At 36.5% G+C, this 22,782-nt stretch overlaps 1 protein-coding gene across 2 annotated transcripts in view; it reads right to left on the minus strand.

The window, feature by feature from the left end:
• Positions 1–8,411: 8,411 nt before the first annotated feature.
• LOC121421477 (solute carrier family 45 member 3-like) overlaps positions 8,412–22,782 on the minus strand; it is a 28,996-nt gene continuing 14,625 nt past the window's right edge. For both annotated transcript variants that reach the window (XM_041616194.1, XM_041616195.1), the window contains exons 3-4: positions 10,628–10,893; positions 8,412–9,647 (exon numbers count right to left, since the gene is read on the minus strand). In XM_041616194.1, the coding sequence (XP_041472128.1) occupies positions 9,441–9,647; positions 10,628–10,893 (473 nt within the window). In that variant the 3' untranslated portion in view covers positions 8,412–9,440. The remainder of the gene's footprint in view (positions 9,648–10,627; positions 10,894–22,782) is intronic.

Below are 22,782 nucleotides of genomic sequence, written 5' to 3' on the forward strand. Positions count from 1 at the left end.
TTCATAAAGCTCTTTTTAAGTTACAAGAAATTTTACGAAAAGCTGGTGACTCTTTGGAGCTATATAAACACCAATGAAAACTTGGTGAATCAACTTCTCTAGAGTTGCCATTTTTTGAAAAAGTTACGCTTAGCTTATGAACAGCTTTTTGAAATGGCCCCCTCTTCTCGTTCGGCTTAAGATACCCAGAATGACGATGTTTCTTGGCTACACGATATTGCATATTTCACCGGGGGCGTGTTTCACAAAGATTTAAGTATCACTTAGAGTCGTACTTACATGCCCAGTTGCGTGCGGTATAAAGGCGTGACTGAATTGGTCAGATAATGCGAAGACAATGTGCACTATTACCCAATAAGATTACGCGTTACATATTATTTGAGCGTTGGAATTAAGTGTGACTCTTAGTCATTCTTAAATCTTTGTGAAACACCCCCCAGCTGTAATACCACACATACAGTGACACCACTGGGTATTCATTCCAATATTCCATGAGGTATGAGAAAGCTTCCAAATATTTTTCTTTTAAAGCGTGATAAATTTTTGTTTCCTTTGTGTGATGTAGTCTTTTCCCTGTGTTGCTTCAAAGAAAGTCTCTTATAAGAAATTTCCATAATTATGTAATAAACACAAAGTCATTTGGTTTTCCAAAAAAATCAACTGTATTACATGTTTCTTTTTTTTAAACCTTTGTTCAGAGTTTCTGATTGTGTGCATGAGTTTGCTTTAATAAGAAACGAGTGTCGAGAGAGGTGTACAGTGTATAAAGTATGTTGAATTTTAGTTGGTAGGTGACACATTTGCTCCTGCGACAACTGCTTTAAGCTTTATTTTGTCTTAAAGGTCAAGTCCACCTCAGAAAAATGTTGATTTGAATCAATAGAGAAAAATCAGATAAGCACAATGCTGAAAATTTCATCAAAATCGGATGTAAAATAAGAAATTATGACTTCACAAAATAGTTATATGCACAATTTAGTTGCATGCAAATGAGAGAAGCTATGGTGTCCCTCACTATTTCTTTTGCTCTTTATTGTTGGAATTACAGTATTTCATGTTATTTACAGATGTGGCAACTTGACTGAACCACATGATAATTCCATTTGTTCAGTGAGAAATGAAACTTCGTTTTACAGGGCAATGATGAGAAAATTAGAATACTTCATAAAATGAAATACAAAAGAAATAGTGAGTGATGTCATCAGTTCCCTTATTTGCATACCAACCGGGATGTGCATATAACTGTTTTGTGAAATAAAGCAAAACTTTAAATGTCATAACTTATTTTAAGTCCAATTTTGAGGAAATTTGCAGTGTTACGCTCGTTTAATAAGAATTTTTCTCTTAATTCAAATCAACTTTTCGTTGTGGAATTGTCCTATAAGTTGTAGGGTAAAGTGTTATGGTTGCAATATGATTCTATGTTAGGTTTAAGATGGGTTCTAGTGTTAAATCGGTCATTTGATTCGTGTGTGGAATTCATAGCGGAGCAATTATAGCCGGAGCATAAGTCATGGAAAAATAGACAAACATAATAACGCTATAATCATTTATGGATGCCAGACAATTTTGCTGACTGGGTCTGAAAAGAAGCGAAGACATGTTAAAGCCCAATACGTGCTGTAAAAATTAAAGCCTGAAAAGAATTTATCAGGGAAATTGCGAGGGCCTGAAGACTGGCATCCCACACTATTATACAGAACACTGATAATCCTATCAATTCTTTTAACACACAATTTTAGAGCTATTCAATATCCAGATGCAATATGTTTGATGTTAAAGATTATGTGTGACCAGGGGCGGATCAAAGATTTTCCAAAAGGGGTAGCACATTTTTCCGAGAAAAAAATTGACAAGCAAAAAAAAAAAAGTTCTTCACTTTCAAAGGGGGGGGGGGCACACTTCTGTTGTAATGGCATTTTCACATTACAAATTTTAATTGTGCCTCTCAAAGGGATCCGTCATTGTGTGTGACTGATTCTATCGTTCTTATTATTTAAATATTGGTTAACCATTTATGAAGAGGGGTAAATATATTCCCATAACACTTTTAGCAATATAATAATCACTTCTGTATATATACAGATGTAACAGATATGATGTATCAACAGCTCTGTGCGACTGATTCTTTGGCTGTTTTTTTTTTTCATTCAAATATTGGTTAAACGCTGATTTAAGAGAATTATGTATGAACAGCTCTGTATGACTAATATTGGTTTAATTTTCCATTTTAGAGGGGTAAAAAATTAAATCCCATAACAATTTGAGGGCCACTCTGATTTTACCGTGACAGGTTTTGGAGGGGACGAATCAATATGCACAAACACCGGGCACAAACATTAGCAACATGAGAACCCATTTCTCTACCAGATTCATGTATAACGTACAGACATTGTATGAACAACTCTGAGTGACAAATGTTATATCGGTATAACTGTGCCAATTTTAGAGCAGTAAAAATAAATTCCCATAACACATTAACAATTGAAAACCACTTATTATACAGATGTAACAGATATATGTTCATATGAATGCCTCTCTATTGACTGAGTCTATATTTGTTAAGTTGAATATAAATATTGGTTGAACCTGTCCTCGGGCTGATATCATCACCTCTTACCATGGTTTATGTACTTAAGTCAGCCCACATGAAATGGTTCTATTGAAAAGGGTAATATTGTGGTCTATTTTTTTTCCATTTCCCTTTTTCCAACTCCAATCTTTTCTTTTCATTCTTGAAATAGAGTACTTTTTTCCGATCTTTCAACCATTATGAATTTGGAGAAAATGATCTGAATTTCTTAAGACCTCTTGTTTACATACATGTGTATAGGATTTTCTATTTTGGGGACAATTTTGCAGTGCACTCTTTATGGCAAATGCAATTTCTTACATATTTTTTTTTAACAAACTGTTTTTCATTTAAAGGGTTGAGAAGTCTGTTTTATTTCCTTCCTAAATATCATTAATAAAAACTAAGCCTATGAATAAATTCCCTTTCATACAACGGAAGTTTCGTTTTGAATGACATTTTTTCATGGAAGATTAATCTGCTCAGTGTGCAGATATTCATATAACAATCATAATCATCACCACCACCACCATCATCATCCTCATCATCATCACCATCATTATCATCATCATCATCATCACCACCACCATCATCACCATCATCATCATCCTCATCATCATCACCATCATCATCACCATCATCATCGCCATCATCATTATCATCATCATCACCATCACCACCACCATCACCATCATCATCATCACCATCATCATCACCATCATCACCACCACCATCACCATCATCATCATCACCATCATCATTATCATCATCACTACCACCACCATCATCATCATCCTCATCATTATCACCATCATCATCATAATAATAACTCAAATCTAAAATAAATCAAAGACCAGGATATAGGTCATTATTTGTAGTGGGTAGCCTGGTAGATACTACATATATACTATAAACTTTTATTGTTGTCATCATTTTTCCATGAGACTTTTCAACTTCCGCTATCATTTTGAGACTTTTGTATTCCGTGTTTATCAATATCACCATATGGAACAGGTTTCTTATAAAACATGCAACTTACACAAGACAAATAAAGCAAAGGAAGACAGAAATTTCACGAGAGGGATCATAATATATTTAAGAAGATATGACGCTCAAGAAAATAGCATCTGGAAAAAAATATAGCTCAGTATTTTGTTACATCAAAACGTTACCTGCAATAATTTCATACAGTAATTCTAATAAAGCAGAATGTCCAAATGATATTCTGAAACATAAATATAACAGGGCTCTTTGAAATAATTATACAAAAGTCTAAGATTGCAACATTTCCAATGAGCGTAGTGTAGAAAAGAACAGCAAATGAGATATGTACATATAGGATTTATAATACTTGCAAATATTTTGTTTAAATTTAAAGGTCAAGTCCACCTCAGAAAAATGTTGATTTGAATCAATAGAGAAAAATCAGACAAGCACAATGCTGAAAATTTCATCAAAATCGGATATAAAATAAGTTATGACATTTCAAAGTTTCGCTTATTTTCGACAAAATAGTTATATGAACGAGCCAGTTACATCCAATTGAGAGAGTCGATGATGTCACCCACTCACTATTTCTTTTGTTTTTTAATGTTTGAATTATACAATATTTCAATTTTACGAATTTGACGGTTAGGACCTCCTTGCTTGAAGCACAAAATGTTAAAACAATGGAATTCCACATGTTCAGGAAGGAATGAAACTTCATTTCAAATGACAATGACGAGAAAATAAAAATATTTCATATAATAAAATACAAAAGAAATAGTGAGCGATGTCATCAACTCTCTCATTTGGATGTAACTGGCTCGTTCATATAACAATTTTGTTGAAAATAAGCGAAACTTTAAAATGCTATAACTTTCTTATTTCACATCCGATTTTGATGAAATTTTCAGTGTTATGCTTCTTGAATTTTTCTCTTTTTATTCAAATCAAGTTTTTGTTGGGATGGACTTGTCCTTTAATGGATATATTGTCTTACTTTGAAAAGTACCTACTTTCCCATCGTGCACTTCATTACCAATCTTCGTCATAATTCAAACTAATAAACCATTTGCATGGTACTTTATGAGCTCTGCGAAAAGGGCGCTCTCGAGTTCATTTGACATGTGAACGTGTACACATTAGTTGCCATGCCAACAGCCAATTTCCAGAGGAAGTAGCGATTTTCAGCCTTATTATGTGATCAACCCACATATCTCAAATTATAGAGTAACTTTGGATAAATAACGATTCAAGCTGTATGTGCATATGGCAGCATGTATTGATATTTGTGGCACATTTATACATGAAATTGTTGATGACAGCTGCATTCATGGCCAGGGTGAATTGCGCCATATATGGGGGTATTTTTAGTTCATCCCTGCAAGTGTAAACCATTTACTCCACCCATCTGTTTCTCGACGCATCTAATCTTTTTTGTAATAAGATCATCTCTCCAACTCTTTCTCTCTTTGTTTTCCTCTTATCCATGTCAATTTCTTATCTCTGTCCCCCTCTCTCTCTTCTCATCTCTCCCTTTTTATCTTCTCTCTCCTCTTCTCTTCAGCCACAAGTCTCCTTCCATTCAGTACTACTGAATAGAAGTCTACAAAACCATGGTAAAAAAAAATAGGTAATGAATCTGATTAAAACTTTCATTAACCCTCCCCCCCCAAGACTGTGACAAAAGTGATATTTATGATTTATACCAAGCAAAGTCTGAGGGAAGTGTACATGTACATGTTGAACTTGATTATAAAGTTGAATTAAGTTTAAGGCTTTATTCTTTTGCAGAATCTGCAGGTCATTGATGCTAATTCTTTATGTACCAATAACATCAAAATGTCCCGATAATGAATTAACATATCCTGTTTGTAAGCCTCACAAATACCACTAATGTTCCAGTTTGTAACGATTAACCGCACCAATACTACAGGGGTGTGAGTGGTCACAAATAAAAAGATCTGAAAAAAGCTGAGGAGTTTTGAAAAAGTCTGAAATAGAAAGAGCTCCCATACTTTTTGTACAGAGGAAAGCCAAATATAAGCTGAAAATCAAAACAAAAATATCTGAAATCAGATAAAAATCTGAACTCTCGCACCCCTGATACTAGTACATTACCAATTCGATTACGTCTACAGTATAATGGATAACCTTGAGTTTCAAGCAGTGCAAGCGTTGTATTAAATCCATTCATATAAAACCACAAAATGTACTCATGTGGAGTAATCTATGCTCATTAATAATAGAAGTTGATATTACTATAATGCCTCTTCCACAAGATACAATGCAAGGCTTTATTCATATTATCAATATCGAGCAAGGCTGGTTCATATCAAAATATCTAAAAGAAAACAAACTATTTTCAAAACAAATGAAAGAGGCATGATAAGAGTTGTGAAGAAATGTTCAGAGAATCCAATACATACATGTAAAACAATGCTATGGCTACAAGATCAACAGAAATGCTTACAAATTTTAGATATGGGAGTACGGACACTCGGTGGCACTTTGCAGTGGCCCTTATTTAAAAAAATAGCTGTTAGCAAGAAGGGGCTATACATATATATGACACCATGTAGTATGCAAGGTTATCACAGAAATTTGCTTCATTCAAGCATGAAATTAGCACCCTTTGCCAAAAGCAAACATTGTTTTAATACCAAACCTTTCGAGTATCCACTGAAATTAGCACAATTATGCAAAGGAAATTTGCATTGTCTATGGTTTTTGTTCCCCCTACTAGTTTGATTAACCTCTTTTGTGAAGTCTGGCCGACGAGCGAGAGCCAGTTGTGCTGTCTTTTTCGATACATAATCAATCTTCTATTTTATGATTACACTTGAATTTTTTTACATGGACGTCTAATATTTTACCCAGAATTCAGCCTCTTTCTTATTATACATAGCGACTACTTTAAGCAGCTTTATAGGCTGTGTTCAATGTCGGTTTCCAAATTTAAACAGCAATATGGATCATGATTGAAACGTGATTACTAAACACAGATATGAGAAACAAATGGTGTGTTCAATGTCTTGTATTCCTGGTCATAAAAGTAAAACGTCTTTCAAATCATGATTTGGAGGAAAATTTAAACGCAGAAAAAGAGGCGTTCGTAAACGCGATCAGCTCAAATTTACGAACTTGAGCATCGCGGATGCGACATTGAACAAAATTACGTTTTGAAATGCCTACACAAACAGTTGCCAGAACTGACCTTTCTTGTGATGGGTCAAACTGAGAACTAAAGCTGCGCTAACGAAAGCGGGAAATTTAAAGATGATGAACATATAAACGGCTATATATATTCGACACTGAACAGTGCACCACTGATCATGTTTGTGTTTGGTGTTTTGTAATTGAGTTTTCAATCATGATTCATGTTGCTGTTTAAATTTGAAAATCGACATTGAACACACCCTTACATGTACTTCTTTAGTCTATACCTGCCTCCATCAAAGGTTACACTCTCTGACACTCCCAAGCACCTAAACAAGGAACAAAATTTGATCATTCTGGAATATACATGAAAGAGCTTTAGCACACAAGAGGAAAGAACTTTATAATTCTGACTGACTTTATACGCTACACGTATGCTATCTTTTCTAGAACAGTATGAGCAAAAAATAATATTATACTTGTATATCATATATATCTAAATATATTCTTATATATCACTACACTGGATTTATAACCGCCTTTAAGACTTCATTTGCTGAAAAAAGGGGAAAAATATATCATCTTCAAATGCAAATTCATTCTCATACTGTAAACTTTAGTCACTTAGCACAAAAAAATATCTGCCAAACTGAGTAGAAATTGAGCTGTTACACAATGCTGTATTAAATGCTGAGAATATTCTTTGTTAATAGCACAACCCCTCCCTTCGCACATGTACAGATACTCTCAGCAAAAGTAATCAAATAAAATATACATATGTGCACATCAAAAACACTTTCCAATTGCCCCCCCTCCCCCCATTCTGTAAAGTGCTAGACAGCTGCGCAGATGGCATTGTTTTTAAATTTAAGGAAATTATACAAAACATTTTCATTATCCATTCCTTAATCTATATCAGGCTCTCTCTCTCCATCCATTTAAGGTTTAGGTGGGTTTTTTTTTCTTTCTTTTTGTTTGTAATCATTGTGATTTTATGGTGTATTATGATTGTGTTCATGATTATTATAATTACTATTTTTATAGGTTTCTACCTTTTGGGTCATTACCTTCCTCACTTTCCTTCATTTTTTCATTTCATGTTACAAAATTATTTGTTTTATGCATTCTTATGTGCATATATATTTGATTTGATTTATTTCTGTTTCTGCATTCATAACATTTGTATACAATACAATTTTCATTACGTAACAAGTGTAATATATCGGTAATTGATTTTGGTATGAATCAAAGAGAAAAAATACAACATAAAAAGATTCATCCTGTAAAACAAATATGATCTACTACATGTACCAACACAGAAAATTTAACATTTAGAGTTTGCAGGAGGATTATAAAGCAGATTGCTTGAAAAAAAAATATATACATATATATATATATATATATATATATATATGTGTGTGTGTGTGTGTGTGTAAAGCTTTACATATGTACAACAGCTTTTTGGCAACTCTTTTTTATTAAATATTGTAAAGAAATGGATGAAGAGAACAATGGTAGGCGTAGCTTAAATCAAGGTTCCCCAGAGCTATCTACCCTTTGGAAAAATTGGTGATGCCGAAAAAATGTCTCTGCCGGGAATCGAACCGGGAATCGCCGGTGCCTTAACCACTAGACCACAGAGACGGGTTAGTGGCTCGACTGAGCCCGATCCGATTGACCGCCAGATAGACAGATTTTCGAAACTATACCAATTATATTTATTTATATATATATATATATATATTATGCAGAAGATATGCACATGTATGGGCGAACACACAACATGTAAATGTATGTGGCAGCGTCTCGTTTTAGTGTTAAAAAAGAAATCATAAAATGATAAAACCAATATAAATCACACATCTCTATTCAATACTCAATAGGAGAATGTTCTATTTGATAGGAGGGGGGGGGGGGGATACCCCATTCAACAATTACAGGTGTAAAAAAAGAAAGAAATAAAAACGTATTTATGCCATTAATGCAGCTTATCAAGGCTTAACTTTCCCAATACAGTACTAACTTAAAAATAGCACAGCATATTTTAATATACAATACATATGTTGTTTCTTTAAAAATCTTTTTTTTCAGACAAAAATCTGAAGTTTATATCTACATTGTTTACACTCACTTCTCAGATTGTCTATAGATAAATACCGCATTAGATAAACCCATTTGGTCTACCTGTCACTTGGATACCAATTTGTATAGTACTTGTTAGCTCCTTCCACTTTGTCAAATTATATTGGTTTATTAAAATTCATCTACCGGTGCGAGTTGACCAACAAGGTTATATCCAAGAAATGATTATAGCCTATAAAATGGCAGTTATTTAGACAAAATGGTGTTAAAGTGGCAATGCGACCAAATGATTCATACATGTACGAACTAACTGATAGAAGACAGGTTGTACACAAAATGGGATGAGATCATCAGGACCAGGGATATCAAAATATGAAAATTACTTTGTCAATATAAAAGATCATGATTTCTGTAAAAAGTTGACCATATCAAGTCAAACCAAAATGAAATACATGTGCCTAATCAATTCAACTTGATGAAGATGAACATTTATTTTTTTCCTCTCTCTCTCCCTCTCTCTCCCCCTCTTGAGCTCTTTCTCTCTCTCACTCTCCCCCTCCTCTTCCTCTCTTCCTCTTGCATTCAAGAAATCCCCATCCTAAACAAAAAAAAAAAAGTTAGGTTTGGTAACATAGCACAAGTACTATTTGATTCGTAGTACGAGGAAACAGCTCGCAAGGCCACAAGCGAACGAGCAGGCAATGTACGCTCCAGTCGTCTTGGTGATCTCGACGATCACACCGAAGGCGAACGACGAGATGACCTCGGAGAGGATGTAAGCGCTGTCAAGGAGGGCTAGATCCGCACCCTTGCCATGGGCATCCGCATCATTGCTGTCTTGGTAGTACAACTAGAAAAGAAAATGGGTAAAAAAAAATCATTTGTTAAGGAGTAAAAAAACCTACTGTAAAGCTTGGGTAAAGGTTCATTATCTAAAATTCAAGTCTTCAGTTTAATTGCATTAAATTGTAACGACCAGTGAGCCTTTAAAAAAACTTGATTATTTTTGTTTTAAATGTTTATATCTTGACATGTTCAGTCTGTTCAAAACTTTTTTTTTTCAATCTACAGGTAACTATTGAAAACAATATTTTTATTTTGGTACTGAGTAACTGGACCCAATCAAAATGAATATTCCTGTAAAATAAAACAAGAGTGTCGCGAAGGTGAGCACATAATACGTCTGCCTGTAACACGAAAAATGGAGTTACTGGTCAAGCAAGAAAAGTGGAAGGTGGCGACTTCACCTATGACCTTTTGACCTCAAAATCAATAGGCTTCCTGAGATCTATGCTATAAATATCATACACACCAAACTACATGTATATGAGCCTAGGCCATAAAGTTAAACAGAATGGTATGCAAAATGGTAAGGTGATAACATGTCATCATCGTTGTCGTCATCGTCATCATCATCACTATCATCATCATCACCACCATCACCATCATCACCATCATGATCATCACCATCGCCATTGTCGTCACCATCATCACCAGCATCGTCATCACCACCATCACCGTCATCATTGTCATCATCACCATCATCATCATCACCATCATCGTCAACATCACCATCATCGTCAACATCACAATCATCATCATCATAATCATCATCATCGCCGTCATCATTGTCATCAGCACCATCATCATCACCACCATCATCATCATCACCATCATCATCATCATCATCACCACCATCATCGTCATCACCACCACCATCATCATCATCATCATCACCATCATCATCATCATCATCGTCATCATCATCATCTCCACCATCATTGTCGTCGTTATTATAAATCACACTTATTATCTAAATAAAACACTCACTTCTTTCTTCTGGTGGTAACCCGTTAGAAGTGTATATGGCACGGTGGTGATGGTAGCGTTGGCGAAGCCCGTCAGACTCGCAAGGAGAAGTGTGAACACAATCCCGTCCATGAAGAGCATGATGAAGGTTGCTAGTGTGAACAGTGCCATGCCAAATATGTAGGTCCGGACGGCACCCCACGTCGTGATAACGGCGCCGATGGCGAGTGAGAACACGGCAGAGATGATGCTATGGAGAAGAAGGCCGAAGCTTCCCATACGAATACCTGGAGTGAAATAGTTAGGAAAAATGTTCAAACAAAGCTGGGCCCTATTAGGAGAAATCATGTCAGCTCCCTAGGGAGTGGAGAAAGTCTAAATACAGACTACATGTAATGTATCTTCTGTGCTGAAACCAATAAAGCTCCCCATACAAAATAATACATGTACATACACCTGGAGTGACAGGTTTCGGGGAGAAAAACAATCGTGTCATATGTGAGAATCCAACGAATGCTCCCTAGGGAGTGGAGAAAGTGCCCGTTTTGTGTGCAGGCAAGTATATTTGATGGAACGTGGGAACAATCCTACACTGTTTTCAAACCCATTTTGCCTATTACCAGATTGGTCTAATTACATTGTTAATTTCTCCAAATACTCTAGTAAAATTTTTTACTTCCATTATCTACTTTTAATAATTTTTTACAAGTACCGGTATGTGAAATAAAAGTTTGGTTCATGAACAATGGTGCTTATGTAAAGTGTAAAGTGAAAATAAGAACAAACTAGAATTTAATTCGTCATGCGGACGAATTAGGTGGTCTGTCATGATTTGTCATTCAGTGTCGGCTGATGTATGAAATAAATCATTTAGATATCATTGATAATCTTGATCGTAGACATCCTAAGAATAAGTTTTGACCATTACTAAATGTGATTATTGATGTGGTGATGACAATCGTCAGACATACATCTTCAAACAGATACATACAAGATAGATGATTATACCTCACGGATCAACACGGCAATGCCGGCATGATCCGGGGAGGTCCGGGATAGTTTTGCCCCAGATGACTGTGAACACGGCATCAACACGGCAGCTTCACACGGATCTACACGGATCATGCCGGCAGAGCACGTCGTCAACACGGACCAATACGTCAGCAACACGGACCTACACGTCAGCAACACGGACCACCACGTCAGCAACACGGACCTACACGTCAGCAATACGGACGAACACGTCAAATGCGTTATCCATTGAGCTAGCATATTCCCCATAGAGATTACACGTAAGCAAATTTGAGAATTACAATTCCAATTTTGTAAGCGAAATACGGGCATGATCCCGGCATCTGATCAAAAAATGGAGGGCATATTTTCGAAAGCTTAGAATCTCGGCTACAACATACTAAAAATTCAGGGAAAACTGACAAGAAACAATGGAGATATAGCTCACGAAATAGAGGAATGTCGAATCTAGTTTTGAGAAAAGGTCATGTCCCATAGAGATTACACGCAAAATACATGTGATATGAAAAAAGTAATTATAATCTGTTTTATCTTGCTAAATTCAAACTTTTATACCTTTAAATTATCATAAAGGATCATGTAAGAAGCGGCAAAAAGAAAAAAAAGTGAAAAAAAAAATTCATCTTGTTCACCCCAGGACTCGAACCCGCGCCCTTTAGAAAGCAGTCAAAGCCACGATATTCCCCATAGAGAATACACGTAAGCAAGTTTGAGAATTACAATTCAAATTTTGCAAGCGAAATACGGGCATGATCCCGGCATCTGATCAAAAAATGGAGGGCACACTTCCGAAAGCTTAGAATCTCAGCTACAACATACTAAAAGCTCAGGGAAAACTGACAAGAAACAATAGAGATATGGCTCACGAAATAGAGGAATGTCGAATCTAGTTTTGAGAAAAAGTCATGTCCCATAGAGATTACACGCAAAATACATGTGATATGAAAAAAGCAATTATAATCTGTTTTATCTTGCTAAATTTAAACTTTTATACCTTTTAATTATCATAAAGGATCATGTAAGAAGTGGCAAAAAGAAAAAAAAAAGTGAAAAAAAAATTCATCTTGTTCACCCCAGGACTCGAACCCGCGCCCTTTAGAAAGCAGTCAAAGCCACGATATTCCCCATAGAGAATACACGTAAGCAATTTTGAGAATTACAAGTCCAATTTTGCAAGTGAAATACGGGCATGATCCCGGCATCTGATCAAAAAATAAAGGGCACACTTGCGAAAGCTTAGAATCTCAGCTACAACATACTAAAAGCTTAAAGAAAACTGACAAGAAAAAATGGAGATATGGCTCACGAAATAGAGGAATGTCGAATCTGGTTTTGAGAAAAAGTCATGTCCCATAGAGATTACACGCAAAATGAGGAAAAATGACATGCCTCTTTTCATCGCTGTTTTACGCAATGATGCGTTTCTCAAAACGAATATTTATGGGAACTAAGGAGAAAGAGTACATTCTAAACTACAACATATCGAAATCTGGGCGAAAAACGATCTATATTCGAGAAGTTACAACCAAATTTGCATAAATTTGATGACGTCATTTTTGAAAAAATGAAATTTTTAGTTTAGGCGCCATTTTGATGACGTCACAATATAATTTAGGGACATTGATGACATGAAATCAAATCTAAAACTCATACTCTATCGATATATGAAAAAAAAATTGGGGGTCAACGGATTATTTAAAGAGCTACAGTGAATTTTCAATAGGCATGTTTTTGCCCATATATGGCCTATAGTGAGAGCTCGCGCGCACACGTGCTGCAAACTTTAACGGGTGTTAATTTCGTTATTAATGGTCGTAGAAGGTTGATCAAGGTATCAAATTGTTCAGAATTTTATTATCAATGAAATGATGTAAAAAAAACGGTGATTTTGTGTTGCGTTTAGGCGTTACGCGCGGAAACGCGCACGCATGCGTGCGCGCGCGCAAATTTTTGAAATGCTTAGAATGACCTAAAACGTACTCTCGTTTGGTCAAAAAGTGATTTTGAGCATTTTTAAATTTTGACGCGCGCGTACGCGCGCGTCGTGACCTCCAGGTGACCTCTGATGACATGACCTAATGAACCTTGACCTGAAGTTGATGTGATGTAAATTTGATTGATTTTTGATAATTGATAATGGAGATGTGATTGATAATGTGATTTTACAAAATGGCGCCTAGATGACGTCATCATGACGTGATGACCTTGAAAAGCTTATTTTGACGTGTCCATGACAGATCCTATAAATGACATGAAATTCAATGAAATTGATCAAGTCTATTTTGAGATAACTTGGCGACAAGAAAATCCGTAAAAATAAAGAAAGAAAGAAAGAAAGAAATAACTAGAATTTAATTCGTCATGCGGACGAATTAGGTGGTCTGTCATGATTTTTCATTCAGAGTCGGCTAATGTATAAAATGAATAATTTAGATATGATTGATAATCTTCATTCTAGACATCCTAAGAATAAATTTTGACCATTGCTCAATGTGATTATTAATGTTTCCCATAGACTTTACACGTAAGCAATTTTGAGAATTACAATTCCAATATTGCAAGTGAAAAACGGGCATGATCCCGGCATCTGATCAAAAAGTGGAGGGCACATTACCGAAAGCCCAGAATCTCAGCTATAACATATTAAAAGCTCCGGCAAAAAGAAGAAATGGAGATATGGCTCACGAAATAGAGGAATGTCGAATCTAGTTTTGAGAAAAAGTCATGTCCCATAGAGATTACACACAAAATACATGTGATATGAAAAAAACAATTATAATCTGTTTTATCTTGCTAAATTTTAACTTTCATACCTTTTAATTATCATAAAGGATCATGTCAGAGGTGGCAAAAAGAAAAAAAAATGAAAAAAAAATCATCTTTTCTACCCCAGGAATCGAACCTCCGCCCTCGAGAAAGCAAGTCAAATGCGTTATCCATTGAGCCACGATATTCCCCATAGAGATTACACGTAAGCAATTTTGAGAATTACAATTCCAATTTTGCAAGTGAAATACGGGCATGATCCCGGCATCTGATCAAAAAATGAAGGGCACACTTCCGATAGCCCAGAATCTCAGCTACAACATGTTAAAAGCTCAAGGAAAGCTGACAAGAAAAAATGGAGATATAGCTCACGAAATAGAGGAATGTCGAATCTAGTTTTGGGAAAAAGTCATGTCCCATAGAGATTACACGCAAAATGAGGAAAAATGACATGCCTCTTTTCATCGCTGTTTTACGCAATGATGCGTTTCTCAAAACGAATATTCATGTTAACTGAGGAGAAAGAGTACATTATAAACTACAACATATTGAAATCTGGGCGAAAAATGATCTATATTCGAGAAGTTACAGTCAAATTTGCATAAATTTGATGACGTCATTTTTGAAAAAAATGAAATTTTTAGTTTGGGCGCCTATTTGATGACGTCACGATATAATTTAGGGACAATGGTGACATGAAATCAAATCTACAACTAATACTCTATCGATATATTAAAAAAAAATTGGGGGTCAACGGATTTTTTAAAGAGCTACAGTGAATTTACAATAGGCATGTTTTTGCCCATATATGGCCTATAGTGAGAGCTCGCGCGCACACGTGCTGCAAAGTTGAACGGGTGTTAATTTCGTTATTAATGGTTGTAGAAGGTTGATCAAGGTATCAAATTGCTCAGAATTTTATTAGCAATGCAATGATATTAAAGAAACGATTTTTTTGCGTTGCGTTAAGGTATAACGCGCGGAAACGCGCGCGCATATGTGCGCGCGCGCAAATTTTTGAAATGCTTAAAATGACCTGAAACGTACCCAAAAAAATTTATAGGTCATTTGGACGATTTTTTTACCTTTGACGCGCGCGTACGCGCGCGTCATGACCTCTACATGACCTTTGATGACATTGACATTTGACCCTTGACATGAAGTTAATGTCATGTAAATATTGTTAATTTTTGACAATTGATAATGAAGATATGATCAAATGAAGAATTTTACAAAATGGCGCGTAGATGACGTCATCATGACCATATGACCTTGAAAAGCTTATTTTGCCGTCTCTATGATAGATTCTATATATGACGAAAAAATCAGCAAAATTGATTCAGCCAATTTCGAGAAAAATTGGCGACAAAAAATAGGTACAATGAATAAAGAAATAAAGAAAGAAAGAAATAAAGAAAATTCTGACGAAATCAATAGGTGATCTGTCGTAGACAGACCACCTAAAAAGAAAATTCTGACGAAATTAAAAGGTGATCTGTCATAAATGACAGACCACCTAAAAATACAAATGGGCTACAGCAAATGGACACATGGCTCTACTGCATGAAGACCAACTGGTTGTTTATGAACTACATGTACATGGACATATGTAGGACTTTCCATATAGACCATGAGACCAAATGCCCCGGCCACTTACATTGACGAGTGGATACCATGCGCGACCCAAAAAATATGTAAAAAGGATGTCTTTTTCAAGATAGGGCACGTTACGTATGTAACGTAATAAGGGTGTCAAAAACGCTAACATACATGTAATGAAAAAAGGGTATCTATTTTCGCTAGGAAGCTATTAAGTGTTTAGGGTCAAATTTTGCGAGGGTATAGAAAATCAAGACTAAAATGTTTTATAAAGGATGTACTTTTTGCCCCAAGAGTCAACACTTCGTGTTTAGAGTACGATTTGCGCGAGGTTTGCGAGATGGGGCTGTACCCTACTAAACCCAATTGTGTAGGTATTAAGGCCACCGCACACCTTACAACCCGACCAGTCGCCAACTGGCTTGCGACTGGGTGAGGGAAGATGTGACATCACAGCTCTTGTCAGCTTCAGAGTCGCAGACCAGTCAGAGACCAGTCGCAAGGAAAATCGGAAGGATTTGACATGTCGAATCCTTACAGTCAGACCGCAGGTCCCTATGCTAATGAGCAAAAAGGCCAGATTCATCCAAATCATCTCGTGGCTGAATCCTCCTCCTTGCAAAATCTCGTGATTCGTGAGATTTTCTTTCTCTAAGAATTTACCTGTTTTAACCTCAAGTTAAATGAAATATTATTGCACCATCAGATAGAGTAAAAGTTACTCTTTCATATTGGTCATTTATTTTGTATACAATATTTTGTTAAATAAGTAAATTTCTGGCCTGAAAGTGTGCCTCAAAACTGAATTTTCTTCCTCTGTTTTCTTTTGCAAATTGTGCAAAACTTTTTATTTTGAGCCTCAATGATATCTATATCACCATTAAGGTGAACTTATGTACTTTCTCACAATGCCACTCTTGATATGCGGCACCTTTTAATCGGGTCAAGATCACACTTTTCCCACCAAGGTACAAGACGAGATTTCTGAAATTTTGTACTTGCATGAAATCCAGAGTCCTGATTGGCTGGATAAGGTTCACAGAACAACAGGCGCGGGGTATTTGAGGAGATTACCACATGGGAAGTGTGACCTTCCCACGAACCCAGGCACTTGAACCGTTGGAATTTGCCACTGGGTGGTCTCTTTGACCAATCAGAGTGCAGTATTCTTGTTTTCAAACTGCTTTATGTACTTGGCAAATGAAAAGTGTGATCTTGACCCGATTAAACCAATTCTTATTTTGAAACCTATATCATTTCAAAGCATACATATTCAGCTTTATCATGATATAAAAATCATTTGGGCTCAAACATAAATAAAGTGTGAAAATAGCAGCTTTTGTCAGGTGAAAATATTTATTTTGTAGCATATTTTAGATCAAAATTTTAACCTATATTACAAAATCCTTGAATAAATCCAAAAACATGACCTGAAAGAATGATTCTTCTTCTTTACAATGGTACCAAATTCATGAAATTCGATGCACAATTAGAGCAGCAATGACCGAATGAAAAGAGGTGTTTTGGTCCGCATCAAGCTCATTAAATATGCAAAACAACTCAAGTCATGAATATCACTTGGATGAAAGAAGCCACTTTCTTGGGACCTGCAGTCTGACTGCTTATGACTGGATCGCAAGCTCAGTCCAACCTCCAGCCAATCAGACAGCAGAGTTGCGTAACGCATATTATGATAAACAACACGCATACATCATACATGTACGCAGTTGTAAGCGCAATTTCTCAGATGCTATGCCAAAAAGCAAAAAGCACATGCGTGAGTCGCAGATCGGGTCGCAAGGTGTGCGGTGTCGAGGCTTATGACTGCCTAGTCCACCTCCTGGACTGTTGTTATTTTGTACGACACGACTACCCAACACACTACAACCCCATAACACGCACACACACCCTGAATAGTCATATGAAACAACTTGTGCACATTCCGTACTTTTGTCACGCATCTGTCGCAAATACAGTCGGAAGAATTGGACGAAATATCTCCGAAAATTTCTTGCAATTGTTCTTGAAATCCAGCTCTAGCAACTTTCACAGACTTTATCCTTACATAACTTTTACAAGTTACCAGTTGCGAGTCACAAACAATACACCATCTTTTGGTAGCCATTATGCTCCGAAACTTTTCTCCAATCCAAACTCACGTGCATTGTTTATGTTCATTGTACCAATTGTACATACTGTGCACACAGGACATGCCCTCGCCCTGCGAAGTCAATGCGCTAGCTTGCTGTGCACATGTTGTACGTTCAAACACTTGAATATTCATGTGCTCCTTGCGCAATATCTGCGAGGGGCGGTCGTAACCTCTGGGTCAGACAAAGGTCACAACTTCATTATCTTTCCTCTCTCTGCCGAGATGGCCTGGACGATTTTTTTTTCGGGGAAAGTGAATCAGTGGGTAAGGTGAATCACTGGGGTAAGTGAATCAGTGGAGGGCGCGGGCCTGGGAGTGTGTGTGTTGGTTATGGTTTGCCCAATCAGTAAAAATCGTCCAGGACGTGGACTAATGACTGCCTTGCGATTCATCTCACCTCACTCAGTCGCAAGCCAGTCGCCGACCAGTCGGGTCGTAAGGTGTGCGGTGGCCTTTACAGGTAAAACAGACGACCGATCGACGTCTAATTGACATATCGGTTTACTTGCTTAGGGGTTCAAATATTTGCCAATAGAATCATTTTGTTTCCCATGCTTGTTAAGGGTAGGGTTTTACACACCAATACTCATTAAGGGGTGCATTTTTAGAATATGAAAAATACGTGTTTTTCGAGACCCCATGGTCGCGCATGGTATCCACTCGTGAATGGAAGTGCCCCCCCCCTGTTACACCCACAAATGTAATAATCGCCCACAAATGTAATAACGCCCACAAATGTAATAACACTTTACCCACAAATGTAATAACGCCCACAAATGTAATAACACTTTACCCACAAATGTAATAATTTTTGATCGCCCACAAATGTAATAACACTTTACCCACAAATGTAATAACGCCCACAAATGTAATAACACTTTACCCACAAATGTAATAATGCACTTTACCCACAAATTTAATAAATTTGAAGTGATTTTTGGCGAATTCGTTCTAAACTAATATCCTATAGTAATGCGTTCATATAGCACAAAAGTTCAAAGTCTTTTTTCCAGACCCGGTTAATGAAATATTACAGTACAAGTCTAAGTCTTTTTCCAGACCCGGTTTTTCAAAATTATAATATACGTCCAAAGTCTTTTTACCAGACCCAGTTGTTTCAAAATTATAATATGCGTCTAAAGTCTTTTTTCCAGACCCGGTTAATTCAAAAATTATAAATGCAAGTCCAAAGTCTTTTTTCAGACCCGGTCGTTTCAAAAGTTATAATATACGTCGGTGAGGGGTAAAGACAACACTCTAAGCCCAAGCATTTTAAGTGGTTTAATTTTGAAGATTGGTCTCAGCTGTCATTTTTTTTCCAATATTTCTTTATCTTTTAAATAACCGGGTCCAGACGAAAGACTAAGCATAATACTCGTGTTATTCCACAAGAATAAGAATATGAGTCTTGTTTTTAGGATTGTTTAAATCATGTTTAAATCACCGGGTCTGGAATAAAGACAACGCTCTAAACATGTGCTTTTCTACATTTGAAGTTTTTCAGTTACTTTTTTTAATAGCCGGGTCTGGAGGAAAGAGTACGTTTTAAAACTCGTGTTATTGCACGAGAATAAGAATATAAGGTCTTATGTTAGAAGATTTTGTTTCGTAACTGTTTTAGGTTTGGAATAAAGACAACACTCTAAACCTCTTTTAAAACGGGTTCTTAGGTTGAAGGTTTGTTTGGTCTTAGACTTCTGGAGAAAAGACTACACTTGATTCTCAATTTACTCTTAGTGCATATATTCACAATATACACTGTATAAGTTGAAACAACAACAAAGACACTAATTCCACCAGTTTTAATTAACTGGGTCTGGAGAAAAGACTAAGCTCGATTCCCATTTTTTCCACAGGAATATCATTATCGTATCTTAGTTTGGACTTATAATATAAATTTTGAAATAACTGGGTCTGGAAAAAGACTTTGAACTTATAAAAATTCTTGAAACAACCGGGTCTGGAAAAAAGACTTTTGATTAATATTATAATTTTTGAAACAACCGGGTCTGGAAAAAAGACTTTGGACTTATATCACAATTTTTTAAACAACCGGGTCTGGAAAAAAGACTTTGGATTTATATTATAATTTTTGAAACAACCGGGTCTGGAAAAAAGACTTTGGACTTATATCACAATTTTTTAAACAACCGGGTCTGAAAAAAAGACTTTGGATTTATATTATAATTTTTGAAACAACCGGGTCTGGAAAAAGACTTTGGATTTGTACTTTGATGTTTTATTACCACGGTCTGAAAAAAAGACTTTGCATTTTTGTGCTATATGAACGCATTACTATAGGATTTTAGTTTAGAACGGATTCGCCAAAAATCCCTTCAAATTTATTACATTTGTGGGTAAAGTCATTATTACATTTGTGGGCGATCAAAAATTATTACATTTGTGGGTAAAGTGTTATTACATTTGTGGGCGTTATTACATTTGTGGGTAAAGTGTTATTACATTTGTGGGCGTTATTACATTTGTGGGCGTTATTACATTTGTGGGTGCAACACCCCCCCCCCCTGCCAAATGCAAAAAAAAAGACTAAGTGGGAGTCAACTAAGTGGAAATTCATATCCAGCAAGAGCAAAAAAAATCCAGTATATGCATACACTGGCAAAATACCAGGTATGTTTGCATTTAGGAGGGTGTAAATTAGTTATAGCAGAATAGTGTATAAAGAGGCTTATTGACCCATACTGGTTTGAAGAAACCACAAATTTATACAAAAAACTCCACAAAACTGCTGTTTTCAAAGGAAATAAGTCTATATCCTAGCAATAAAGAAGAAAATGTGTGTACACAAGTTGCTGAATTGTGTTGAAATAGCGCTCATGAAAAATACATGTACCGGTATGTAGTTTTTAAAAAGGACAATAGGGGTATACATGTAGGGGCTTGTTGAGATTTTATCTTGTTCACTACAGGGCCGGGGCTTGCACACTGGGTATTATTCTCCACTTTGCATTGCATCATTTGCATGTAAATTACAGTATGTACAACTGCACTTTTGTACAGGTACTATTTACATGTATGTACTATGTAGAGCTAATGTTTGTGGTACAAACAGGATGCGACTCCTATGTAGGTATAGACATATTGTATGGGCAGTGTTCCATTCTCTCCAGGGAGGAGGGAGCGGGACAAGCCTTGTACATGTACAGGGTCCCGTTGCAGAAAGAGTTGCAATCAATCGCAACTCTAAAAATCATGCGTAACTTGATTTTCAACCAACAGCACGCATTTGGGACTTGCGATTGATTTTTTGACTTGCGTTTAAACGCAACTCTTTCTGCAACGGACCCCAGTACTAAGAAATGCAAATTTAGAAGTAAGGGAGCTTGGGGTGCATTTTCTATTGAAGGTGAAATTGAAGGATCCCATGTACACTTTTGGTGAATATTATGAAAATTCTCATAAAGATACTTCCAATAATGTGTAAATGTAAATTTTTCGGTTGTTGGGGGGGGGGGTGTCTGCGTATAGCCAAGATTAGAAATATGTATTTTGGTCTAAATGATTCGTCCCGGGATTCGTCTGTTCAATTATACTGCACAATGTGCATGAATCTGACAACCCATCATATCACAGATGATGGTACTGACTGGGCTCACTTCAGAATAGTCTACTGTGCAAACCCTTCACTCGAGAAAAGGGTCTGCATTGCAGCCTACTCATGCCTTGTGTACTGACTACTGAAGGCCCAAAACAGCAAGTTTTGTATGTGCTAGTCTTTGCATGGAGACACACTTGGTGATCAAAGTTTCAATCAGGGTCTGTAGTCTCACAGCGGGATGAACGTGTACATGTACACTACAGGAGAACTCCATTAAAATTGGGGGGGCATTGCGGGCAATAGTAATTTGGTCAAATTTTTTAGTCTGGTACTCCATTTAGAGAAATTATGAATATTGCATAGAAAATGTCAAGAAAATGGGAGTGAATCTATTCTAAAGTAAATTGGAAGAAAGTAATCACCCACGCGACAAGAAATCCGTTTTGTTGATTCTTGCAGCAAACCTGGGCTTGCAAAGCACCAAATGGTCACCCTTGGTTAAACTGTGCAAACATTATGTTTGCTCGTGATTCTCAAACAATTGAGGTCTCTGAGAATAGACCTTGTAGAAAACAATGATCTGTTGGAGCAGACTACATGTAGTTCTGTAGGCTTGCTGCAGCCATATAATCAAGGAGCTTTCATCAATACAGCGGACAGTTGCCAAACACATAACTACTATGGGTTCTGGTTTGAACAGTAAAAAGGGAGTTTGGGGTACCTACATGTACATGTACTCTCTTTAATATTTTCTTCCCTTTGTTATGTATATGTGCATAGCTCCTCCCAAAGGAACTACATGCAGTTAGAACTGTAATGCTTTTCACACTGTACTTTTTGTCCTTAACCCCGGGAAATTGGTGGGGCTAAGGGGGGGTCTTGGCAATGCGATAAGGATGTGTGATGTCACATATGAACAACTGTCCCTTTGATGGACTATAAAATACCCCTAAAATGTCTCTTTTTGCCTTTTCTGATACAAACACTTTTATCCATGATGTATTCTTTAAAAATCGGGATTACATGCCCTCCTATAGAAAGAACACATGATCTACTGATACATGTAGA

Source organism: Lytechinus variegatus, chromosome 9 (assembly GCF_018143015.1).
Source record: "Lytechinus variegatus isolate NC3 chromosome 9, Lvar_3.0, whole genome shotgun sequence".
Classification (NCBI taxonomy): Eukaryota; Metazoa; Echinodermata; class Echinoidea; order Temnopleuroida; family Toxopneustidae; genus Lytechinus; species Lytechinus variegatus.